At 39.4% G+C, this 27,586-nt stretch overlaps 1 protein-coding gene across 3 annotated transcripts in view; it reads left to right on the forward strand.

The window, feature by feature from the left end:
- Rictor (RPTOR independent companion of MTOR, complex 2) overlaps window positions 1–27,586 on the forward strand; it is a 92,053-nt gene that overhangs the window by 20,514 nt on the left and 43,953 nt on the right. For all 3 annotated transcript variants that reach the window (XM_006520003.1, XM_006520004.4, NM_030168.3), the window contains exons 3-6: window positions 6,503–6,600; window positions 15,466–15,530; window positions 16,587–16,718; window positions 21,796–21,859. In XM_006520003.1, the coding sequence (XP_006520066.1) occupies window positions 6,503–6,600; window positions 15,466–15,530; window positions 16,587–16,718; window positions 21,796–21,859 (359 nt within the window). The remainder of the gene's footprint in view (window positions 1–6,502; window positions 6,601–15,465; window positions 15,531–16,586; window positions 16,719–21,795; window positions 21,860–27,586) is intronic.

Below are 27,586 nucleotides of genomic sequence, written 5' to 3' on the forward strand. Positions count from 1 at the left end.
AATCTTAGATCATGGAAGTGATGCATTAAAGTACTCTATAATAAAATCTATTAATTTAAACATGCATATATGAAACATTTGCTTGAGCTAACCACATAATTTTCATGATTGATTCATAAAAACCTATTGCTAAGCAAATAACTTTTAATTATAGTTAGTATTTATTGAGTAGTCGTTGCTGTTTTCACTGTAGATAGAAAAGTGGATCCCTGTGAAGTTAAGTGATTAACAGACTACGTAAGCTGGAGTTGATGACAGTTAAGTTTTATCCCAAAGCTCACTTAAAATAAGATTGTTATTTATTGACAGATAAGATATTAGCATAGTTAATTGCTACAAGTTATAATGGCGTGTAAAACATGTAAAATTAAAGGTTTACTCATCAACAAACATTACAGGTGTCTGTGACTACGTGGAGAACTGAGCAAATAAGTGAATGTGTAAATAAGAACTGAGTGACTGTTTTGTTTAGTTTTCTCCTAGTAGTTTTGTGCATCTTTTCATAGGGAGGGAGTGTGTGTTTCAGAACCTGATAACTGAATTATTTGGTTGGTTTTGTTTGTTTGTTTGTTTTTTTAGTTATCCTTGTTTTTGTTGTTTTGTTAGTTTAATTCAGTTATCCTTCCTTTTGAAGTATAGATTGATTTTCCTAATCTAGAAATTCGAAATGGAAATTACATCTGACCTCATGTGACAGGTTCCAGTCAAAACCCAGGGAGTGGTATATGATTATCTCTATACTATGTGATAAGGTGTGTGTGACATAAGGGAATGTCTTGTTTACATTTAGAGCTCACCTCCCAAAGAGATTTCATTTTATTATGCAAATGTTCTAGAACCTGAAGACATGAAACCCAGGCCACTTCATGTCCCAGGTACTTCAGATGATGATATTCAGTCTGGGATCTAGTTATGTTATAGAAAGAACTTCATGCCACAATTAACACAGAGCAGAATGTACCTAACTTAGTTGGTGTGATAAAACACCATGACCAAACGTAACTTGGGGAAGAAAGTGTTTATTTCAGTTTATATATCCTTATTACAGTTGGACATCAAAGAAGTCTGGGCCAGGAACCTGGAGTCAGATGCTGATGCAGAGGCTGTAGAGGAGTGCTGCTTACTGGCTTGCTCCTCATGGCTTGCTCAGCCTGCTCTCTTATAAGCAAGGACCACCTGCCTAGGGGTAGCCCCATCCACAGTGAGCTGGGCCCTCCTGTGTCAATCATCAACCAAGACAATACTCCCAACAGGGCATTTTCTCAATTAAAGTTCCCTGTTCTCAGATGACTCCAGATGCTGTCAAACTAGCCAGCACTTACATCCTTAAATTTGACAGGTTTAACACCACTGCTTTAGATAAACATTTTATCCTCCTCACCTGTTTTCTGTTGGTTACTTCATCTTCCAGCAGGCACTAATTCCTCCCACCATTGCATTACTTTAATCTGTGTTTTAACTACATGTAAGTGGAACACCACAGTGTGCACTTAGCCTGCTGGCTTCTAGTAAGGTTCTGAGACTGGTCTGTAGTATCTATCCTAGGGGTCGTATTTTGTTGATCAGTATTTCAGTGTTTGACTAGACTACAACTTAGTAGACCTGGGTCGTAGTTACAGTAGTACTAGTAGCTTTCTAGCAGGGATATAATTTTTTATGCTCTCCCAGCAGCGTATAAGGGCCCTAATGCCCCCTTCTTCTCAAGCATTTGGTGGTGCCAGACTTTTTTATTTTCCCCTTCTTGTAAGTGATTTTAGTTTTGTTTCCTAAGGTTTTGTTTCGTCTCGGTGCTTGGCCAAATGGATGTGGCTCCTGCCCACACCGAGAACAGATCTTTCTAGTGAGTCTGCTCAACCTCACGTGCCAGTCGGTGGCTATGGATTGTATATGGGTGTGATGCATACCTTCACATTTGAACAGTCAAGCTTTGCTGCTCCTCTGGGTTTTTAATGTAGTCAAATTGGCAATTAAAAATGGTTACCATGGCAACTGTTAGAATGTTTTTGTATCCTTTTATTATTCCGATTTTTCTTTTTTAACAAAAGTTACTTTTGTATTCAGATACTCTACCAAACAAACATCAACATAAATAATATAATTTATGGTGACAAAAATATGTGATACTGTGGCAGAAGTGTTTTCTCTATCCGTGTGTGTGTGTGTGTGTGTGTGCTGTGATTACTATATAGTACAGTAAAATATATGGCACATATTTATTATATTTAGTTATTTGAAACTACTGTTTTGCTTTTTAAAATTTAATGAAATTGAAGATACTTCATACCAAAAGCTATGGGACACAATGGAAGCAGTGGTAAGAGGAAAACTCATAGCTGAGTGCCTCCAAAGAGAAACCGGAGAGAACACACACTAGCAGCTTGACAGCACACCTGAGAGCTCTAGAACAGAAAGAAGCAAATACACCCAAGAGGAGTAGATGGCAGGAAATAGTCAAACTCAGGGCTGAAGTCAGCCAAACAGAAACAAAAAGAACTACACAAAGAATCAACAAGACCAGGAGCTGGTTCTTTGAGAAAATCAACAAGATAGATAAACTCTTAGCCAGACTAACCAGAGGGCACAGAGACAGTATTCAAATTAATAAAATCAGAAATGAAATAGGAGACATAACAACAAAATATACCTTAAAGTAATTATTCTGTCTGTTGGATATTAATAGTTGACAATATTAAATTCATGTTCTACAAACATCATGGAAATATTATTGATAATTTTCTCACTGTGCTTGAAATTAGCATTTTCTTAATGTTTAACTTCAAAGAGCTTTTTGCTATTTTGAAATTTTTAAAATATACTTACTGATAAAATAATTTCTCTCCTAGAAACACTGATAATCTTTTTAAAGTAAACTTACAGTTAAACAATGTACACAGATATATAATGCATTTTAAATACTCATTCTCACTATGTCAGGTGGTATCATATAAGGGCTTTTGAACATATATATATATATATATATATATATATGTGTGTGTGTGTGTGTGTGTGTGTGTGTGTATTGGTTTTTACGAGACAGGGTTGAATATATTTCTTAATGATTCATTTTTAATATTTTATGCTCTTTTACTATGCTAAATTATCAAAGAATATTTTGTATGTTTTGAAAAATTTAGTATTCAACATTATATATAGGATCCTTAGTTATGGATAGTATTAAATGTTCATTAATGATATTTTTAGGGTATGAAAGGATATGAATATAGAAGTTGAGCAAATTTTTATATATCACTTAATTCTCAAAATACTCAATATTATTAATATGTTTGTATAAATGCACTTAAATAATAAAAATGTAAGAAACTATCCTTTCCCTTTTTTACTTACAAGAAATGATGTGGAAGAGCAGGGTACGGTAGGGAATGCTTATAGTCCCAGTGCTGGAAGCTGAGATTGGAGGATTGTTTATTTGAGGCCAGTTTGGGGCTATATATACTCTGTTTGAAAAACACAAGCAAGACAGAAGCAGGAGGATTACCTCGAGTTCACGGGCATCCACGACTGCCTTGTAAGACTGTTTCAAAACACAAAACAGGAATGGGCATGTGATTAATGTTGTTCTCTTCACTGCCATGGACTGTGCATTCTTTTTAAGTCATTTATTTCCTCTGACTTTCTCTCCCAGTGTGTCCTAGGCAGGCTTTGAATTCTCAGTTCTTTTGAGACACCTCTGGGATTACAGGTGTAGACCATCAAGACAGCAGGCAGAAACCACCACTTTACCCCAAGTCATGTTGAGATAGAGTCCGGTGAATGAAATGTTTGTGTCCATCCCCAATTTGTCTTTTGAAATCCTAGTCCCTGGTGTGCCGCTGTTAGGAGACTGAACTCTGGGAAGATACTTACCATGTGAGGATGGCCTCTCATGAGCAGATAGTGAGAGCATCTTTTGTCTTGTCCCTTTCTCCACCATGTGAGGAAATAATGAGAAATTAAAGGGAAGAGGACTTCACTCCTTCACTTGTGCTTCACCAAACTTACTCTGGCCTTAAAGAACTATGAGAATAAATTTCTGTTCAAAAGATACCTAGTTATTGTTTCTGTTTAGTAGCAGCCTAGACTAAAATACAAAACTGTTTCTATTCATACATGCTTTCTTCAGTTTCTTAGTATAACAGCAGTCAAGTGTATACAAGAGACTTTTATGATCTACAAAGTCTAAGATACTTTGGCTTTTATCTGAGACTTCTACAGAAAAAATTTGCCAAACCCCAGTTTAACAGGGAAAGAAGAAATAAGCAATTTCTCATTTCATTACCCAGGGGAACCTTGACCCAATGTAAATTGAGAGTTCCCTGATTGCAACATTGTAGCACGTGAGTATTCGTATCTCAGTGTCTGAAAAGGGCTTCTTAACTGTTTTGAGTTGTCCTGGGAAGTGACATGCAGTTTAAGGAGATGTGTTTTCAACAATTACTTGCAAAGAAACAACTGTCACCTAGTGTGAGGCCCTTGTTGAAGGGCTGTGCTGACTTCCGTTTGGTGCCTGAGACAGGGCCTGAGGAGAATGAGCGCTCAGCTCAGGAGAAGATTGCACCCTTAACCGCAGACTTGCTTTTTAAATGGCAACAGTTTCAGCCTAGAAAGTTTGTCAGGGCTCTCTGAGGCAATTCTGATGAGCCTTAACTGGGAGGATGCAGAGAGGAGGAATGTCACTTGAGGAATTTTTTTGGTTCCTGAGGTTTTTAATGGACTTTTCTCTTTGACTCTTGAAAATGCATAGGTTCTAAATTACATTATCCTAAAGGGTTGTTTAGAAATTTTGTGAACTTCCCATACATTACTAAATCATTAATGTGTTTTCCTTCCTCGTTCTGTATAGATAGAATACAACAACAGAACAGTATTACAAAGGACCAGCTAAGACCTTCATCAGGCCTTTATAATTTTTTTTTTAGGGATTTGCTCTTTCTTATTGCTAGGCAGATCTTTAAGTCATTAATGTAGACCTTTGTTAACCCACTTAAAACTAAAGTGAATTTCATTCATACTGAATTTGTAATTTACGAAAGATGAAGATAGAAATGGAGGAGATGATGTGAAGTAGCAGGTGCCAGCTTCACAGCAGAGGGAATTAGCAGGGTTTGGTGCTGTGCTTCCTGGGGTATCAGCACTGTCATGGCCATCACCCTTGTGGTGGAATTAGGTAGAAGAGAAGCTAAATGCAGACCAGGACAGTTTCATCTGGTAAGGAAAACAGTAATTACAACTAATAGTTGTTCCTTTCTAAAGTATCGAAGTTTCAATGTCTCTTAAACTATTACCAGAGTTATTATAGAATGTTAAAGATTCTGCTTTTGTTTTATTTAAAACAAGATGTTGAAAATAATTGCTTGAGAAATGTTACATTGTTTTTGAGGGCTTGATAAACTGCTGCAGAGGCCTGGCTGGCTCTTGGCCTGCTCTTTCTTGTAAAGTGAGGGAACTGTGATAGGTTTTTCTGAGTTTTATCACTGTGTATGCACTGGGTGTGCAATGCAGCACATGGAGACGAGAAGACAGGGTCGTGAAGTTCATGTTCTCCCACATTTACTGTGGGTCATAATACGTGTCTACTCACCAGGCCTGTATGAGTTACCAGCTGACCCATCTTGCCCGCCTCTTTCAGGGATGCTCAGCAGTTTAATTAGGATATGCCTTTGTATAGATAGTTGTCTTCATGTTCCCTTTGCTTGGAGTCTTGAATTTATTGCCTTGCTGTTGTTATTACATTGATAATGCTCACTTGATGGATGTCACATAGTGCTTTTAACCTGCCTGGAAGGAAGGGACTCCTTCCCTATAATTGCTTCCATCCGTTGCTCCTTGTCCCCTCAACACTGCTGCAGTGACTGTTGCTCCACTGAATGCACCACAAGCTCCTTGGCCAGATCTTCAGAGTACTTTTCCTGAGCAGTGCCCGACTTCTCTAGTAGTCCGTGGTCTCTTTTGTACTCTGAGCTTTGTGTCTTCAACTCAATTTGCCTAGATTTTCCCTCCCCCCTTAACACATGAAGATCAGAAGACAGGTCTGTGAAGTTCGTTTTCTCCTGGCAGTGTCTTAGGCAGTTGGCCAGCACAAGTATAGGGCATGCATGCATGCTTCTCATTTCCAGCGATCATTGTTCCTTACTGAATATGTTCATGGTTGTGAGAAGTATACCCGATAAATGTTTTATCTAAGTTTTTGGTTATATAAATTTGAACAGTATATTCGGTCCTGGTTGTCACCTAATAACAAAAATGAAAGTTGTGACGTTAAGACTTATGATTTCATAGCTCAATAATCTGAATGATCCACAGCGTTGGACGATGGGCTTCTGTGAGTGCAGTGGCGATGCGAAAGGGATTGAACTCTGAAGGCAGCCAGCTGTGCACTTGGGGAGAAGGCTTACGCTGTAAACTGAGAACCAACACTGGGGGGGGGGGGCGCTACAGCACACTTTATGTTTGCTTATGGTAATACTCTAAAGCTTATGTTAAATTGTTTTGTATTTTCTACCAGAACCTTCTGATAACTTGAGGGAGATTCTCCAAAATGTGGCCAAATTGCAAGGAGTATCAAATATGAGAAAGCTGGGCCATCTGAATAACTTCACTAAGGCAAGTAGCTTGAAACTCTACTGACGCGTTCTTTTATTTGACTTGATAAACATTTCCTAATTATTAAGAAGTTTTTAAAGTATTTACTTATTAGTAAATTTTCATTGGTTTCATCATGTTTCTGAGTTTCTGAGGAATGTTGCTATGTTGTCTAGACTGGTCTCAGAACCTGAGTGCCCACCATTTCCCTGAGGAGTTGGAACCAGAGTTGTACACCACCATGCCTAGCTGTCAAATGAATGTGATAGGAATATGTTCATACTGTAGAAAATCCAGAAGCAAGCCACTGTAATCCAGTGTCTTATTGGCTTATTTATCTTGTTAACATATGACTATTAATCTCTTATGCATCTTAAAAACAAACATAATTCCCAGAGACCTGTTGTATTTCTCTTCCTTTATCCTGATTGTTTATTCCCATCATCGGCATCTAAATTAGAGCCCAAGTGAGGTGTATTTTATGGTTTTATTTCCTTTTATTAAATATCAATTTTATCTTGTTGATCTTTATGTAACTCAAATAAGCCACTGCCTAACTACTATCATAACTGCTTTTGCTCACCTCAGTGTGTGGCTCTACTTGTCTTGGTGTAGTTTGAAAACTAGGGTTGGCTGTAAGATGGCTCTGACTGCTGTTGCCAACATGGTGGCACCAGCCTAAGTCCTAGAGCGTTCTAGAACAGTGCTGTCTAATAGCAATCCATGTGAGCTCAGGAAGAGAGGCTTTCACAAAACTATCCTAAAATTGCTATATGAAGCATACGGCATTAAGTATCATTTAACTTTTCATACGAGTATTTTACACTGATAAATGGCTCAGTTCATGCTAAAGATGTTTCTAGTGTCTATAAGCAGCTGTGGCTGGCACTACCAGGTATTGGATGGTACCAAGATAGACTTTTGGGCTGGGGTTGGTCTAAGCCTTCATTCCTAGAGCAGCAGTGTTTCTCCTGTCTCTGTCTTGGTTTTTTGTTTTTTCTGTCTGTGTCTAGGCCTTGGAGCAAGGGGATCCATTTCTTGATTCTCCTCCCTCTTTTTCCTTTCCTGGCTTTATCTAAATTTCTTTCATAGCACTTCACTTATTTTTCCTGTACTTGGTCTGTGCTTCTTGTTTTGTATTCTGGGACTGTCTCCTTTCTCTTGCTCGCTCTCCTTCCCCTCTTGAACCGTGCCCCCAGCCCACCTCCCACTCCCTGCTCTTCCCTCTGCCCCATTGTGCCCTCCTTTCTTTCCTAATTCTTCTTAGCTTCATGTGTCCTCTCCTCCTCCTGTATGGAGACTGTGGTAACTTCTGTAGTGAAGTCTTGAGACTTTGTGTATTTTGTACTTATAAGCCATATTGTAAAATCAACTTTTGCCTGTGCTGCTGGTCCTGGTGCTGGCTTTTTGCTCGCTGTCTTCAGGTACGTGTGGGTTGGGAAGCCAGATAGTCAGACTTGGTAGAGAATGCTTACAGTAAGAGGGGTTAATTCCTCAGTTATGGGCTAGAGAGCTGCCCCATAAATAAATCCATTAACTGTAGACTTGATAAAATTTACTTTGGCTATGATATAGGAGAAGCCTGAAGTTTCAGTTAAATGTAACCTCAACTAATAGAGGCCAATCTTGGGGAAATTTCACAGTACTGTTAATACCATTGGATGCAGCGCGGTGCTGGCTTGTAAGATAGCTCTATAGCACACTGCATGACAATTTGAAGCTTATTTTATTTTGATTTATGCTTTTTACCTGTTTACTAGGTTTTCACTAACTCTTAAGAAGGTAAGCCTGCTTAATTGTTGAGCGATAGATGGTAGATCAGGTTTCTTCAGGGTATAGCACTCTTGACTTAACAGAACAGGTTATGGTTTTGAAAGAAGGCTGAGCCTTGTTTCTGACTCTGCCCACCATATGACAGGAACATTTACTTAACACACCTCAATTGTGATGAGCAGAAATTTCCTTAAGAATAGTCAGATGTTCCTTAGGAGATAAGATGTCTCTATTTAATATCTGCTGCAGCTCCAAATAAATGTGTGTAGATTTTGTAATAAAATTTACCACATACAAGCACATACTGAACTGGATTATAATAATAGTAAGCCTCTGAAATCCATATTGTTAGAGCCTGGGTATAAGAAATACTTATTGAGGTGGCATACCCATAAAATCTGCATGTACATGTGCCTACTTAGTGTAATGTAGACATTCTTAAAAACCCAATAGGTTGATTGGCCTAGAAGATGAAAAGGTAATAATTATAATGCTAGAAGAATGAGAGCTAGTTGGGAATTCTCTTCTGTTTGCCCTAGAACACACACTCTTTCTGAAGTTTAGCTAGAGAACACTAGCCGTCTAAACCAAGCTTCTCAGACCATGAAATATTTTGTGGCTTTCCACTCTTCTGCTTCTCTTTATCCCAGATCTAGCTTGTTCCAGACTTCTGATTGTAATGTGAGATTGATAAGAGTTTTCATTTTAAGTATGGGATTTCATTGTAACTAGCATTTGCTTTACTGTAAAGTGTAAGTGTAGCGTTGGTGTTAATTGTGGTAATGTATAGGGTGAACTTTCCTAAAACCTCCTCCTGAGCCATGAAGCAAGCAGATGAGTGCTATGATCTTTTAATCAGTTGCCAACCTGCCACACAGCATGCTTGTCCTCTGCCATCATTGCACTAGACAGAGCAGAGTGTACGGCAGACTGATGATGAATATAATTCTGCTGTTCGATTTTGACAACAGACAGCATGTTTGCAGTCTAACGACCTGCTTTCTAAAGACGGAGACTTAGGCCCTTTTCATTTTAAACATTTTAAAGCTTTGAAAGCATCTTTATTTGCTTTTTTTTTTTTTTTAATTTAAAGGGTGTCTATGTGAGGTAGTTACATGAAAATGGCATAGATGTCACAGTAAAAAGTGAACTTCTCTCATTTGCTACCCTTCCCCCTCCAAAGTACTCACTCTACCATAATGCAGAGCTTATGGGCTAGAAGGTACTTAGTTTTGTAGTAACAAACATTGGGTAAATATGTTTATGTGAGTGTCTTTTGTTTGTTTTGTTTACATTATAAGAATTAAATGAACTAAATAAAGTGTTTTATAAAGTGCTCAGTTTTATTTGTAATTTATTATGTATATACAAAGTGTTTTTAGATGAGTTTAAGATATCAGTGTGTATAAATACAGGTTTGTGTGTGTCTATATCCATCTATGTATATGTTGATTTGCAGTTTGCATTTTTTCACATTGCAGTATAGAACGCTTTGCTTTTCTAAATATACCATTCCATGTTTTTTAAATGCCCACCTCTGTGTTCTGTATGTATGTATAAATTACCTTCTAAGAGTGAGGCCTTGTGGTATAGTCTGTTGTCCCAGCTACTTTCAAGGCTGAGCCAAAGGATCTCAAGTTCAAGGACTTGAGCTAGCGAGAGACTTGGTGGTAAAAGAGTGGCTGCCAAGCCTGATGGCCCGAGTTTAATACCAGGACCCCGTGATGGAAGAGACGACTTCTGCAAGCCGTCCTCTGACTTACACTCTTGCTGGTGGTGCACGTGCGCGCGCACGCGCGCGCGCACACACACACACACACACACACACATAAATAAGACATATACACGTAGTTGAAATTCAGGGGCCTGTCTGAGCTCTTTAGTCAGACCTTGTCTCACAGAGTTAAAGAGTAGGAAGCAGTGACAAAGAATAACTGTTGCCTAGCATGAATAGGCTCTGGGTCCAGCCCTGCGAAACAGTAAATAAGTAAGGCCTGTTAGATACCCCTATTGCTCTGATAAAACAGTGTGGCCACAGCAACTTACAGAAGAAAGAGCTTTGGGGCTTAGAGTTACAGAGGGATGTGACTCTATCCTCTGTAAAGGTAGAGTGTATCTCTCTGGCAGGGCACCAGAGCAGCATGGCAGCAAACAGCAGACATGTTGACTGGAGCAGCAGCTGAGAGCCCACAGGCATTTGAAACCTCAAAGTCCACCCACAGTGACATACCTCCTCTACCAAGGCTCCTAATCCTCCCCAACCAACCACCAATTGGGGGCCAGGTATTCAGATGCCTGAGATTTATGGGGGACATCTCATTCAAACCACCACAGATGGCTCAATGGTTAAGAACACTGGCTCGTCCGGAGGACTCAAGTTTGACTCCCAGCACCCCATGTAAGCAGACAACCTCCTGTAACTCCATTTCTGGTGGATCATATACCCTCTTCTGGCTGCTACAGGCACTAGGCATGGACGTGGGGCATACATCTATATGTAGGCAAACCCCTCTCATACAGTAAGCAAACAAATAATTGTCCTTTAAGACCATGCTGTAGAATTCTCCTATGTGCGAAAATTTTTTAAAATTTGGGTTATTCTGTGTTCTTATAAATAGGACAAATATTTATTTAACCCTAGTTCTAATTTATTATTATATATTTTAAAATTGGCTTTGTTAATAAGAAAATTCAGGGCTGGAGAAATGCCTTTGTTAAGAACATGTGCTGCTCTTCCAGAGGACCAGGGTTTAGTTCCCAACACTGATGCCCATAACCCCCTGTAACTCCAGCTCCAAGGTAGCTGGAGCCTCTGGCCTCTGAAGGCACCCTATGTATTCACAAGCAGACCCGTATACCTACACATGATTAGAAGTAATAAAAATGAAAATTTAAATAAATATTTTTTAAAGGAAAAATATTCTTTAGAGATGATTTGCAAATTCGTTCTGACATTTTTAGAAGTAGCCTTTTGTGAGTGTGATTATGTGAGTGTGATTTTGTGAGTGTGATTATGTGAGGAAGTCACATTATCCGACACGGATGAGTGTGGAGTTTTATAAGCAGGTGAACCAGTGACGTAGCAACCTTAGCCTATTTGAAGATTTCTGTCTTCAACATTTACTTTGCTTATACAATTGACATGTTTATGACAGGACTATAGCTTTCTAATGGTATTGATTGGTATTAACTTTATTTTCAGTAGGCAGCAAATTTAACAAACCTAAGGTAACTTGACTAAAATGAAAAGAAGTTAGTTTCTTACATAGTTATGATGATGAAATGTTGGGTTCTAATTTCAGGCAAACAATTCACGTTGACAGTGCATCACTGGGTCTCTCTTTTTCTCTCTTTTTGTTTTAGATTTACTTATTTTATGTGCATGAGTGTTTGCACAAATATATGTCAGTACGTCCTGTGGGTACTTTGTCCTGCAGATAGCCAGAAGTGGGCATCGGACCCCTGGAGCTGGAGTACAGACAGTTAGGAGCTGCCATGATGCTGGGAACTGAGCCCAGCTCCTCTGCTACACCAGCCAGTGTTCTAACTGCGCAGTCATCCCTCTAGCCCTAAGTTACTGCCCCATCCAGCCTTCAGGGATGACCGACCATTTGCTATTGCAGAAACAGTTATGCTTTTCCTGGGGAAGACCGATTTTCCACTTTCGTTGCATTCCTTAGTTGCACAGTTCTTTGTCTGGGGATGAGGCCTCCTGAGCTTCTGTCTTCCTCCAAGGCATAGTGGGTGTCTTCCTTGTTCAGGTCATGTCTAGCCAGCCATTTTTGTCAGACTTCCTCGGGGTACTTTCTCTTGTGTTCCTAGGAGGAAAAATCTTACAGCAAACTACCTACCTGTTCTTTTAGCTCTTATAATCTTTCCACCTCTGAGCCTTGGGTGCAGGAGTTGTGTTGTAGATGCGTCCGCTGGGAACAGGCATTTTGATCCATAGTGGTTTTCTGTAGTGATCTGCATCTGTTGCAGAGAGAAGTCCTAGATGAAAGAAGAACAGTTATTTAGTATTATAAACTAATAGTGTAAGTGTAATGCTTATAAATCTATAAATCTACAAAGGTAGATTTTGTTTCTGATGCTTTTTCCAAATTTGGTGAAGTATTTCTAGCTTATACTTCCAACAGTAAATCGTATATGGTACTTCAATTTTAAGTGGAATTTTTAGATCTATTTTTTAGGTTTTAGGAAACACGGTTTTATGTTATATTTATTTGTCAATTTTATTTATTTCCTCAGTAAATTTCTTGTATAATCTTTGCCTTGAAAAATTTTGTTTTTTACTATACAGTTTTTCTCCATTTTATATTATAAGCATCTGTACTAACTTGGCTGGCTGAATTAGAGTTCTCAATTTTGTTCTCCCCAAATGTTTGAAGTTCTAGCCCTTAGGAACTTAAAAATAGAAGTGTATTTGGGGATTAAGGCTACTAGAAAAGCTATGGGCGGATCTAATGCAGTATGACTACTGTCCTTAAAAGAGATGAGGACACAGATATGTGCAGAGGAGAGATCATTTGAAGATACAAGTATAGCCATCTACAAGCTAAAGGGAAAGCCCTTTCCAAGACAGATTTCTGCCCACATCTGGACTTTAGGTCTGCAAATCATGAAAAAGTACATCTCTGTTGTGTATGTTCTGATACTCTGGCAAACTAAAAAGGAGTCTTAGTTTTTCTATCATATATGCTATAGTTCATCGTCTGTTTTTTTTTTTTTGTTTTTTTTTTTCCTTCTTGAAAATAGAGTCTCATGTAGCCCAAGCTGGCCTCTGGCACTTACTCTAGCCCCTATCTGCCTCCCAATGACTGGAATTGCAGATGTGCTACCAGCACGCACATATTTGTGACTGATATGTTACTTTCAATTTTAGGTATATCATACACATACACACACAACACACACACTTACTTCACTTTTTAACATACAGAGTGTTTGATATGATCTTAAAACCACGTTAAAGCTTACTGCTGTACGTATATTTGTATTTATGTGCACATGTGTTACCAAGAGGATAGTAAACTTGTGAGTTTGCTCTTTAGGGTCTCTTCTTTTCACAGTGACAAATACCAAAGTCAGCTAGGGTTTTTCTTTGGCTCTACCCAGAGAACTCCATTCCCCCCCCCCCCCAAAAAAAAAAAACAACCCCCAAACAAACCCAGAGTTAAAAACAAGTAGAGAGTGTTGTTTGAAGACAGCAAACTACTTGACCATCCAGAAGTACGGAGGCCAGAGGTGTAGAGAAAGGCTCCTGTGAAGTGGGCGTCCGTCTCTCATTCTCCGGGAATACTCAGCTGACTTGAAGCACAGAACGTGCATGGCTATGAGTTGTCTGAGGAGAGAGGGCTGGAGTTGAAGGATAAGAAAGGCGGGGCCAGAGATCCCCTTCATGGATCTGTTGAATCCTGGGGCTAGCTCGGATGGGATCCTTAACGCCTAAGCTAGGCAGAGAATTTGACATAGAACTTAGTAGTATTTTTATAAGACAAATACAATGTATTATCCTGGAGACTAGGGCTGTTACTAACAAGCTTTCAGTTGAAGCCTTAGTGGTGAGGCGGGTCCAGAGGGTGGCAGTTCTTTCTGTCAGTGCCAGAGAGAAGGCTGAGCTCACGTCGGAAAAATGCCAGTCTGCTAAGAGCACAGGAGCCAGCAAAGCACAGGGCTGATGGCATGGTCAGAGCAAAGGAATACAACTACTAAAAAGAGCCTCAAAGACGCTAGCGTCTATATCAGTTTGCACCATGAGTAACCATGTAAGTAGCAAAGAAATAGAACTGTGGAGAAAATGGGTGAAAAAGGAAGGGTTTTCACTAGAATCTTAGAAAGTTTTAATTTAAGAAAAATACGTTATCTAAAATTTAAAAATCCCTAGATGTGTTAGTGCAGTGGTTCTCACAGTTCCTCATGTTCCTCATGTTGTTGTGTGACCTCAGCCTTAAAATTATTGTTTCTACTTGATAATTGTAATTTTGCTGTGGCGAATCCTAATGTAAATGTCTGATCTGCAGGTTACCTGATCTATGGCCTCTGTGAACCACTGGTATAGGAGAGAAGGTTCAGACAGTAGGAGAGGACGTCAGTAGAAAATAAGGAACAGTTGAAATCAGAGAAAATAGAGAAGAAAAGATGATTTAATGAAAATGCATATACCTTTTGCCAGCAGAAGAGAAGAGATTTGGACAAAGTGATTTTGAAGAGATAATATATGGAATGTTTTAAAAAATTGATAAAATGTTCAAAACCAGAGATTCCCAAGGTATTATTTATTTTACACAAAGTGGATGCAAAGGAAATCACAGCTGAACAAATCAAAGTAGCCAATGATGAGGAAGAAAATGGCTGAAAGAATGTGAGGAAAGACATGTTTTGAAAGAGCAGACAGCAAGATTTATGCTAGACTCTGAGCAACCAAGTGCCCTGAAACTTTAGGAAGAAATTAGCAGTTAAACTAAAATTCAGTGTGTTCACCAAAATTGCTTTAAAAACGAAAATAAAATCACTTCCAAACAAAAAACAACTGTAAACCTAGGCAAAAGTAAGATCACAACATGAGCAAACAATGTCACCAGTGTGACCAGTGGGGGAACTGTGACATTAGGGAAGAACGATAAGGGGAAAACGGTGTGAATATCAGCTATTATTAACTGTGTGTGGGTTGAAAAAATAAACAGTTAACAGCAGTGCTATCTTAAGCATCCTGAATAACACTGGGAGGACGGAGGGAGAGTGAAGATAAGAGTAAGCAGGGTCAGGGATAGACGGGCTGTCTGTAGACCATCTGCAGTGCTTGTAAAAGCAGGGACCGTGGGAGTGGTGGCTAGACAGCAACACTAAGACGCAAGACGGTGGGACAGAAACTCAGCAGAAGACAAAAGACAGGCAGTTCAAAAAGTCGAGGGAAGAGGTCAGTCTAAAGTTGTGGTTAAGTAAAACTTTAGATGATAGAAATAATGCAGTGTATTTTTATTACACGATTACAGATTTTTTTTTTTTTAGAAATTCATTAAAGAAAAAGGTTCCATTTTTCAGCCCAAAATTGTGCATAGACAAGCATATAAATCTAAACTCATATGTAAGGTATTTCTGTGTTTCTTCTAACAGCTTCTTTGCGATATTGGCCATAGTGAAGAAAAACTGGGCTTTAATTATGAAGACATCATAATTTGGTAAGTGTAGTTCAGTTTTTTCTCCCATCCCTTATTTTAGTAATTTCTATTATAACAATTTAAGTCCGAGCTAGGGTGCCTGCAGCACATGCCTGGTTCTGTAGACACAGTGTTTGGCTGAAAGGAGCAGTCAGTAACTTGGCTGTGTGAGCATTAGCTCAGATTTTGTACTGCTGGGTACAAAGAACTAAACCTAAATATCCAGAATTACACGAACTTCTCCAAAAATTGTAATTAAATATTAAATTTGCAGACTGAATGTCTCATTCTTTCCAGGAAACGTTAGAACAACAACAACAACAACAAAAAAAAAACCCTAGATTTTCCCTAAGAAAGAATGTATCTATTACAAACTTGTTGTAGGCTAATAGGTAATTGATCAAGCAGTTTCAGTGCCACTTTTGGATGTTCTTGGGAGTAAACATTAATATAGTAGTATGTGTTTACTAACTACTGTTAACTATCTTGTTATTGAATTAAACTAATTATCCTTTGAGACATGTGGAAGCATACATGCAAATAAAGGATACATTGTAGAAACATCTAAAGATACAGTTTGAAAAGACTATAGGATTTCTTCTTCCATTTACACAATCTGCCAGAAGATGAGTAAAACTCCCAATTGGCTGGATTAGTGTGACTATTCAGAGGAAGCACAGAATAAAGACATCACCAAATACAATTCTTTACTTTGTAGTATTTTTTGTTTGGTTGACTTTTCTTAAATAGAATTAATTGTATATAACAAAAAGTTTGGGATACCTTAGCCATGAAAGAACTTGATATGGGAGTAAATCCTAAAGTATGAAAAATCTGAAATGCTCCAAAATCCGAGACTTTGTTAGAGCCATCTCAAGCATTCACAAGGTTGGGGGGTCTAGATTTTCAAGTAAGAGATACTCAGTTTGAAATAGTCTTGAAAGTAGTTTCAGTCTAAAAATACAAGAAATCAGAACTACTTCTCGTCCCAAGCATTTCACATGGGGGCAAAGTAACCTCTGCTGAACTGTGGTGTCTTTGAAGCCTGTGTAACAGAACGTTTTTGTTTTCCTACAGTTTGCGCTTAGCTTTATTAAATGAGGCAAAAGAAGTAAGAGCAGCCGGGTTGCGAGCGCTGCGCTATCTCATCCAAGATTCCAGTATTCTCCAGAAGGTGCTAAAACTGAAAGTGGACTATTTAATAGCTAGGTAATGTTCTGAGACGTGCCTGTCTTTCTTATGCCTTTAAAGTTTTGTGTTTAGCATCCAGCCAAACCTGTACAGATTTTTGGTGTAAAGCTTAATTTTGCAAAGGTGCATGATCAAGTAAGACCAAGACTAATGGTGTTTTTAGCAAAGGAGGGACTCCCTTTATACTTTCAAGCAATTGTAAATAGTTTTCTCCTTAGAGATTTGTTTTCCTGTCTTTGCATTTCACATTACATGTTAATTAATGTGTATAATCGACATATGTAAGTATACATTTATTGTTTTCTCATCATCTGTAAGGTTCTTCCACATTGATCATATCTGTTTTTAAATTTTATTTTTGCTATGAAGTATTTGGTCTTATGCTTAGGACATGCTTGAATCTGTTCATTCAGGATAGTTTTCAGTGTTGAGCTATTTTGAATGAATCTGCCCTGCAATCTTGTGTAAGTCTGTGAGGTGCTCACTTCTTAGAAGCAGGCATAGAGAAGGAGATGTTGGAACCTGATGCATGTGTGCTTAGCTATGTGATTGTGGTCGGCATCCCTCTCTCTTTGTAAAATGTATTTTTATTCTTTAATCCCTTTTTACAGTCTGGACTTCATCCCCCATCCACTCCCTATCCCATACCTTCCTCACCCCAGTGTCCAAAAGGATGTCCCCACCCCCATCCCACCCCCACCCCACCAGGCCTCCTCTCTCCCTGGGGCCTCAAGGGTTAGATGCATCTTCTCTCACTGAGGCCTGACCAGGCAGTCCTCTGCTGACTATGTGTTGGGGCCGCAGGTTTTTTCTTAAGACACGGCACTGATCATTTAGATGCCGTGACTGTTTGGTGAGCTTTAGTCACACTTACTGGGTTTGGGACTTCTGTTGTTTGTTGCGGTAAATCTCCTCCCAAATAGGCCCGGCAATGAAAACACAACACAGTTACTATGATTACATGCTGTGTGCCTAGATTGGGCAGATCTACCGCTACACTACCATCTTCCACAGCTTGTGAGACCCCCTTAGAACTTGCAGTTTCTTCAGGCCATGTGCTTCTCCTCCGGCTCTTCTTCTTCCTCCTCTGCGTCCTCTCTCTCATTTTCTCCTTCCTCTCTCTCCCACCTTCCACTCCACCTTCCCTTTTATCTGCCTAATCATCAGCTCTCCTTTATTTTACAAATTAAGGTGGGAAGCAGGTTTACAGGAAATTACCTGAGTGCTGACTCATTCCTTGTTCACAACCCCTCACAAGAGAATGGAATTAACATCAAATACAGTTAGCCCCAGGGCTATCCACAACAGTTGTTTGTTGTGGGTTAATTTATTTATTCCTGTTGTTGTATTACTTTGTTTTGACAGGGTTTCTGCTACAAATTCCAGGCTGGCTTCAGGCTTACTGATTCTCCTGTCTCACCCTCTTTAGACATTGTAGTGGAGGCAGTGCCATTATTTTTTCTTCTGATTTTTAGCTACTAATATATAGATAATAGGACGTACTGTCTTCTTTTACAGCAGCCTTGGTAAATCCCTATAGTTTCCCCAGTCTATGGAGTCCGTGGGCCTCCCATGCTTGTGAACTCCTGAGGACTCACCTCCAGGACCCTTAGCCTTAGTCTTGCTTCAGTCCTCTGCTTCTCGAGAACTGCACTGCATCCGGACGTCCCTCGTTCGCGTGGAAGGTGCCAAGTACTCCACTGGCTTGACTTTGCGTAGCTGTTAGTAAACTATGGCCCTCACTTGTATTTTTGAAGTCAATTCATTCATTCATGATGGCTTCTCATTTCTAAATAGACTGAACACATTGGTATTTAGTTTTTAGTTCTGCTAATACATACTTCTGCTTTGGGTACTATGTAAAGATACTATGTAAAACTTGTGACTTGTGTTAGTATTTCCCCTAGGTGGTTACAACTAGACCATGAACCTTACAGGGGTGGGTTTTGTTTGTTTTAATTGTGGCTTACTTTGCTTGGTTGATACAGCACTGTTGAGTTTTCTGTGTTGGTGTGTGTCTGTTTGGGACTCACTAAGGCTTGACTTTGGTGTCTTGGAGAGGTCTGTCTGGGTGCTGCTTCCTTCTGTCCTTGTCTGGTCCTGTAGCATCCGTCAGACACTCTCCTGCTGCACAGCTCCCGTCACATAAATAAATTCAAGCTTCTCACCTTACGACATGGGCGTTTTTTGTCTCATTTGTTCTTTGCATTTTCTTTTCTTGTGGTTTTGTTACAGCTTGTGTTTTCAAGACAAGGTCTCAAGTAGCTCAGGCTGGACCTGATTCCTGGACTCCTGCTGTGTTGGAGTCCTCCATTCCTGCTATGGCAGAGGAGTGGACTGTGCCTTCTGCACTGTTGTGCTGGGTGGGTTGTGCCGACCTAACCCTCACCTGCTTCTTAACTCCACAAGTGTTACTGAGCCCATTCAGTGTTTACAGGCGACATTTGCCTGCCCGTGTTTGCACCTCATGCTTCCTTGGAGTGCTATTTATTTGGCAGATCTTGTACTGTTTATTGTAGCACAGGCCTATAAAAGGTGAATTTTTCATCTTTTACTTGTTCATGAACATCTCTATTTTAATCTGCTGTCTTAAGGTTAATTTGATACTAGTAATTTTTCTTTTTTTAAAAGAGATATTTATTAACTATGTATATGAGTATTTTGTCTGCATGTATATATATGCACCGTGTACCTGCCTGGTGCCTGAATTGGTCAGAAAAAATCAGATCTTCTGGAACTAGAGTTACTAATGGCTGTGAACCACTGTGTGGGTGCTAGGAATTGAACCTGGGCCCTCTACAAGATAGCAACAGCTCTTAACCATGAGGCCATCTCCAGCCCCATCGGCTAGCTATTGTCAGTGAGTGTATGTCTGTCCGTGTCTTCTACCTGTTCCTTACTCTCAGTCAGTGCCCTCTACAGGGTTTTATATGCTGCATCTTACCCTCCCATGGCGCTCAGGTCACTGTGCTGGGTCATCTTACAGCACCCATGTATCTGAACCCACCCTTACTGGGTTTTTAACCTTCCTTTGTTTGTTTGTTCTGTTGTCGTCATAGTTCAAGGCTTATTACTCCTTACCTAACTTTATTCCAGACTGCCCTGCCAGTAAGTCCTCCTCTTTAATGTTTGCTTCAGTTATTGCCTTATGAATTATCTTTTTAAAAATTTGTTTCTGCTTTTATTTTTCCATCTCTATTTTCACAGACATACCAAATCAGTTATTTTTGAAGTTCTGATATGTAAATCATCTGTATTTTTTTCTGTTGTCATTTTTTTTTTTTTTAATTTGGAGTTCTTGAGACTTTTGGGTATTTGTTTTAAAACATGGCTTATAACAACTAAACTAGGCAAACATTCATGTTTAAGATTTCTGGCACTGGATAATGTTATCATTTTCCTTTGAGGAGAGTTTTATTTAAGAGTCTTGCCTTACTGCACTAGTTTAGATGTTTGTTTGTTTGTTTTTTAGATTTATTTATTTATATTAATATATACTATATAGTATATAGTATATAGTACACTGTTGCTGTCTTCAGACACACCAGAAGAGGGCATCAGATCTCATTATAGATGGTTGTGAGCCACCATGTGGTTGCTGGGAATTGAACTCATGACAGAGCAGCCAGTGCTCTTAACCATTGAGCCATCTCTCCAGCTCACTAGTTTAGGTTTTGCTAATGTTCAAAGTAGCAGCGATTCGGAGTCTAAAGCTAGAACTGCGATCATTTAACAGAGCCTCCTCCTTGGCCAGCCCCAGCTGGAGAATCTTTCTTAGTTAATTATTTCCTGCATCTCTGCTCTGTTCTTGTGCTTCTCAGAGTAGGCTTTTACTGGGCCCATTAGAGCCTAATCCTGCCTTTGCACAGCATAGAGCCTGTCCAGTGCTTTGGTGAGAGCATTGATACAGATGTCTAAGCTCATAATCCTGTCCTTCCCTCCTTTGGCCACTTACCTGCCTTCAAGTACATCTCTGTCAGCCCTGCAGGGCTCCTGCTGCCCCACAGCTAGGGCTGACCATGTTCCCAGTGGAGATGGCGTGATGGACAATGAGGCTCCTCAGCTTTGTCTTTTCAGGGTTGAGTAGAAGTTGTCTGCAGGAAGCTTGTCAGCCTTTAGAGTTGGTTTTGGCGGAGGATTAGGTATGATCCAAGCTTTCTGGTTGTAAAATGTAAATCTTCATCCACATGATTTTGTGTGTGTGTGTGTGAGAGAGAGAGAGAGAGAGACAGAGACAGAGAGACAGAGACAGACTCTGTAGAGAGTTAGTTGCTGGACTTGAACCTCGAGCGAACACTCTAGCTCTTCCCTGTTTATTTTTAAATTCCATTTAGATAAACCAGAAATGCTTTGAATAGTAACTTACCTAATTATAAAATATTGGTTAAAATAGGAACTGCCTAACATAGTTAAGTAATTTTGTTATGACATAAAACAAAATTTATTATATTTTATCTTATTTTATTAAATGTTATCTAAGTGATACTTGATCAAATATTATTGAAGAGAATTCTGAATTTAAGTTATTTAGTAAAATAGTGTTGTTGTTGTTGTTGTTGTTTGAGACAGAACCTCACTACTGTGTAGCCCTGGCTGTTCTGGAACACCCTGTAGGCCAGGCTGGTCTCAAACTCAGAGCTCCACCTGTCTCTGTTTCCAAGGGCTGGGATTAAAGGTGTGTACCATGCCTGGTTAAAATAGGATATTACATTGAATAAGACAGTCATGATGGATACAATTTAATCTGTGATTAAAATCACAAGCTAAGACAATGGAAATGGTTCCTTTAGAGTATACATACACTGCTGTGACTCACCAGGTCAGGGAACTCTTCCCACGAATCTGATGCTTAGCTTCATTTGTATGTTGTGATTCTTTCTTGATAGGTGTAGCACCTTTTTCCCCCTTGAGATTTTATCTCATATTTCTGGCAATATGTATCACTAGAGTACATTAAACATTTGCTGTTACTGTAAAAGCATGTATTACAGTTTTAATACACTGTACTGGACTATGAAGGTAAATGTGGTCTAATATCCTGTAAGGTGTTGTTGCACAGGATTTCCCAATGACTGATGCATTATTTGTTATTTAGGTGCATTGACATTCAGCAGAGCAACGAGGTGGAGAGGACACAAGCCCTTCGCTTAGTCAGAAAGGTACGCTCCATGTGTGAGGGCAGAAGGGCGATGAGTACGTTGAGTGTCATGCTGCTAAAGAATGACTTTTCATTAAACACTTTAATTTTGTTAAGAAATTTTATGAAGTACATAGAGCTGTTACACATGTGAAGCGTGACTATTTGTGTAATTAGTATATGTGATTGGGATAGCTAGAATATTCTCAGGAAATGATCGTGCTGAGGGGGATTTCTGTCTGCAGTGGACATGTAAATGTAGTTACAGCGTAATTATTAGACAATGGATTCTTTGCCCACAACTATCTTCATCTGTCTCTAATGTGTGGCCGTTCCTTAGCTAACAGTATGAAATGGATGTCACAAACAGGAGCTCATCACTTTCAAGATGAGTTTGGCCACAACCCATGGGCACTTGTGACAAACAATTGGGCTGACATCCTTACAGTATAAAATGCTACAGTTTAAGCCCAGTAAAGGATTTGATTAAAGGCAGTTCACAATGCTTCTGAGATCCCTCCCCTGTCTGTTGTAGTTGTGATTGCCTCATGACCAACTAGGAAAGGAAACAGAAAGTAAAGTTGGTTGGGATACATCCTGAAACAAGTATCATATCTTTCCCTTTGATGCAGTGTATGTTTGTGGATGTGAAAATGTCTAATATTATTATTACTGATGTTTTAAAGCTGGGTCTGAGTATGTGGCTTAGCTGGGTGAGATAGACTACAAAGCCCAGGATGGCCTCAAACGCTTGACCCTCTTGCCTCAGCCTCCCTAATGCTAGAATTGCAGGCATGCATCACTAACCTCAGCTTTCAACTATTGATTGATTGAATTTATTTGCTGTCTCTTTTTTCTTTCTACTGTCTTTGATTGAATCCACTGCATGTTTCAGACAGTGGGCTGCAGAGTTAGTATACTGACTTGTTTGCTTCCTTTCCAGTTAGCCTTAATGGTTTAGTAATGGTCCACAAGTTCACTGTAGTAAAGAATAAGGAAAGGATGAGTTTCTTTAAAGAAGGTGGAAGTTCTATTCAAGTGATACTGGGAAGAGGCTTGGAGACTTTTGTTTTAAGAAAATGGTTAGCTTAGAACTATGATTTGGCTTCTCATATTTATAATTTAAAATAACCTATATTTTTGTTTGTTCATAAATTCTTCCTAATGCTATGAGTACTCATGACAAGAAACAAAAATTTCTTCCTGTAGAACAGTTTGGAGCTTGGAGCTATATTTTCAGCATAGATTGCATTAAAAATAAATTATATGCTAAAAATAATAAGCCTAACATCTTTTTTCTAAAGTATATTTTCCAAGAGAGAAAATTAGTGAGGAGAGTGCTCTTGTTTTACATTTTTTGTAACTCTCTTAAGGGTAAGTCTTGATAAAGATAGCTAGAGTGTTATGTTTGCTTCTCTGTCACTCTGTTTTACTGTCACATACAGAGGAACCTCAAGAGAGAGCTTGATTGTATACTGAATAAATAAAACAAGCAGAAAGTATAGGTATCATAAAAACAATGTATCCTTTTGTTACTAATGAAATAGTTACAGTCTTGTAGAACCTCTAAAAATATTTTAGGGACCCTTCATAATTGTTGACCTATATGTTGCTTTCAGAAGAAAAGATAGTATCTAATAGATTCAAACAGTTGACCCCAAGTTTTGGATTATTTAGTAAATATTCTGTCTCCCCCATCTGTCTGTCTCTCTGTTTGGGGAGCATGGGTGTGTGGGGGGGGGTAGTGGGGGTTGTTGAGAAAGGGGCTCACTCTCTAACCTAGGCTGGGCTTAAGCTGCTGGAGATCCTCTAGCTACCTTCTACATGCTAGGATTATAGTTGTGAGTCATCATGCCTATCTTGTATACATTAAATTTTAATTTATAACATAGTTTCATTAAACTGTACTCTTAAAAATAATTTAATAGCAACATAACACAGAGACAGTTTAATTCCATTGTTTCCCGGGGTACAAATCATTGGTATGTTATTACTTTAAAAAGCAATAGCCATATAGTATACATATATAAAATTTGTTATCTATTTATTACTTGGTAGTAACTATAAGCCAAGATAAAACTTATAGGCTAAGAGAAAACTATAGACTAAGATAAAACTATAGGCTAAGAGAAAATAAATATATATAATGTATTATACATGTTTTCTTGATAGTAACTATATAGGCTAAGAAGAAGAGCTATAGTGTTTGGATTCTCTTTCATTTAGCTAAAAGTGTTAAAACATTTGATGAGTAAACGCTGTCCTTTAGCATTAGAGGTACATGTGTCCTTTTTCAGCATTACCTGGACACTGAGATCAATAACGTGCAGGTGGATCTGGAGGCCAGAGGGCTGTGTCTGGGGTTTGCTTCGGTTTCACTTCAGCTTGTGTTTTAGGATCTGTCCTTGAACCTGGAGCTTATCTATCCAGCTAGACTGGCTTGCCAAGGAACTCTAGAAAGCTGCCATTCTCTGAACCCAGAATTGGATTTAGAGATGCTCTATATGATAGGTGAGGTGATATACCAGGGCACCTGAATAACATGGTTGTTGGGGATCCAAACTCAGGACCTCATAGTTGCAGAGTAGGCTTTTTACTGACTGCACTATCTCTTCAGTTTCCTCCAAAGTTAAGTGTAAAAATATTCTTTTTCCTCATGCACGTGTGTGTGTGTGTGTGTGTGTGTGTGTGTGTGTGTGTGTGTGTGGTGTGCCCTGACACACAAGTCGATGTCAGAGGACAGCTTGCAAGAGTGAGTTTTCTGCGTTGAGTGAGTATGCGGGTCCCAGGGTATGAGCTTAGGTATTCAGGCTTAGCTACAGCCGCCTTTACCCACTGAGCCATCTCACCACTTCATTAATTCCTTTTATTCAAACATTTGTTTTATTAATACTTTGATGATTCTTACGATAATAACTCAGGCTTTTTATATGTATTCAACATGTTAAAAACCTAGCTTCTTTAGTCTAGGAGCAATTAAGGAATACTTAAGTCACGTTCCCTTCTGTTTTACCTGTCTCGTTTATTTGAAGGGATTCTTTTTGGCACTTGTTTTTCAGTGTCTTTCATCTCTTCTTTCTTTTCTCGTTCCTTCCAGTATTCTTTTCTGGTTTTGTCTTACACGATCTCTACGGTTTGCCACTGGGCAAGTGCTCCTACGCGTTCTTCTTCTCCTTTCAATTCCACCAGGGCTGGTCAATAAAGTCCATGCATTAGGAGCAAACTTCAGGACGAGGCTGGGGATCCTCCTCGTGGGGAGAGGGTATGGGACACAGACAGGCAGACCCCTGCAGCTCTTGACTAGCCATTTTAGCTGTGTCACTAAGCTCCAGGTTCAGAGAACGACCCTGTCTCAAACATAAAATGGAGAGTAATTGAGGAAAACATCCAACATTGGTCTCGGGTTTCCACACACTGGGACATGTGCACACGTACCTCCCCCTTCACACACACTATAGAATACGTCTTACTTCTTATCATGCTAACTTCATATAATATTCATATGGAATTTTTATTCATAAAATAAATAAAAGGGCTGTTTTCTTTTCCTTGTACATATAAGAATTCCATTTTGTAGAATCACATGCCTTTGATATTCCATACCACTAAATAGTGGGAAATCTAGAGTGAGAACCCAGTGTCCAGATTCCTAGAGTCACATTGGCTAATGGGTATTAAATACAACCTGCCTACCTTGGTTCTGCCAAGCATTTCTATCCAAGCTGTCATCTGATGACATTGTCCATGTAGGCAGAGGACCACCGTGACCTCAGTTACCGCTTACTTCCCATTTATTTCCCCCTCTTTCTGTCCTTCAGTCCCCTTCCAGTCACAGCACAGATTGTAGCTGCCTGCCTCTGAGCACTGTTGTCTAACTGCTTTGTGCCACTTGTGCAGATTTATTGCCTAGTTTATTATATGTCTGTTCCTGCCAGAAAAGAAGATTGTAACAGTGGCCACAGAGCATGAAGCATGCCATGGCTTTTCCTTGATTGAGTGTTCATAGGTCAAAGAGGAGAGCATCCTTTGATCTCAGTGACTTTTTAAAAAAAACAAACAAACAAAAAAAACAACTTTCTCTGCAATGCACCCATCTCCCTGGAAAATAGCAATTATGATTTCATTTATAAAAGTTTAATTTTCTGCATTTGGACCATAGTATAATTCATTGAATAAAAAAGTATATGTTTAGTAGACATAAGATTGTATAGTAGAATTTCTACTGCACTTGAAATTGTTGGAAATCTTGGGAAATGAGTTTCGGTTCTCTGGGAGAGTAGCTGCACTCTAACTGATCTGTCTTCCAGCCCTTGGTGGAAGTTTTCTGTGATCACAAGAACCATGACTCCCATGCTAATGCACTTAGTAAAAGTTAGCGTGGAGACCAGGAGAGGCTAGGCTGCTCCTCCCCAGGAAGACCGCTTTCTTCTACCCTGCTGCTTCAGCCTCCTTTCTTTGCTTAGTGGAAACAGTTGCAAGACCCAACCAGCAGCTGAAAGAGTCAGATACAGATATTTGCACCCAACCAATGGACAGAAGCAGCTGACCCCTGTTGTTGAATTAGGGAAGGCTGAAAGAAACTGAGGAGGGCGATCCTGTAGGAGGACCAGCAGTCTCAATTAATTTGGACCCCAGAGATCTCTCAAATACTGGATCACCAAACAGACAGCATACACCAGCTGATACGAGGCCCCCCAACACATGTACAGTAGAGGGCAGTCTGGTCTGTGTTCATTTAGAGATGATGGACCTAACCCTCAAGAGACTGCAGGCCCCAGGGAATTTAGAGGTCAGGGTAGATGGGGGGGGGGGGGGGTTGAGGGTGGAGAATGGAATATGGAGTGTAAAAAATAAATTAATTTAAAAAAAACTAAAAAGCCTTTCTTAGGGTCTTTGGGAATGAGATTCATTTTATGATTATGAAGTAGTATTCTTTAATTTCACTTGAACTGTGTATTCTTTCTTACTGTTGAAGTGACAGAAGCCACCTGTGTTGTAGCCAGGCTGACTAGCACAGAGTGTTCCTGTGGTCCTCATAGACCTTAGTCATCTATATCCTGTGTCAGAATACAAAGTTTAATCTTCAGCAGGTTCATAACTCCAGTGATATCCAGGAGAGGTTACTTTTCCTCCTATCAAAACAAGACCACCTTCTCTTTTCCTGCTCTCGGGTGTTATTTTGAAATGGTTGTCTACCAGATAGTCTTAAACAGTAGTCTGCCACCTGCTTTATTTTCTTTCTGCTTTCTGAATCATATGTAGACCTTCTTGACCTGTTTTCAGAACTGCAGTTGTATTATTGTCAATTTGACCTTTGACACGAGGTTCACCCGGAGTCTCATCACTTGGTTTCTGTATGGTCTACTGCACTGTTTTTCACATCAGGAGATTCTGGGTTAGTCAGTCTTCCTGATAGCTGAGGACAAGTGGAGGTAACATGAGGGACATGGAGATGGACCAGCCCTGGTGTGTGGTCCCCGTGCTTGTGTCCCTGAGCAGCATTAGGGACACTGAGGAGCTCTGTAAGATGCCATTCCCGTTCTGGAGGGACTTAAAATCTTAGAGATAGCAAAGTCTTGTCTAGTTTTAATCATTAGAAAAAACCTGCTAGTTATAATAATAGCCCTTTATACAAAGCTGAGTGTTAAAATCGATGCCTGAGCCAAACAAGAATGTTGTGCCCTTAACTCACTCCCTCCAAGTAAAATGAATTTTAAAATATACTAAACCCGAATTATTTTCTGATCCT

This window comes from Mus musculus, chromosome 15 (genome assembly GCF_000001635.26).
Source record: "Mus musculus strain C57BL/6J chromosome 15, GRCm38.p6 C57BL/6J".
Taxonomy (NCBI): Eukaryota; Metazoa; Chordata; class Mammalia; order Rodentia; family Muridae; genus Mus; species Mus musculus.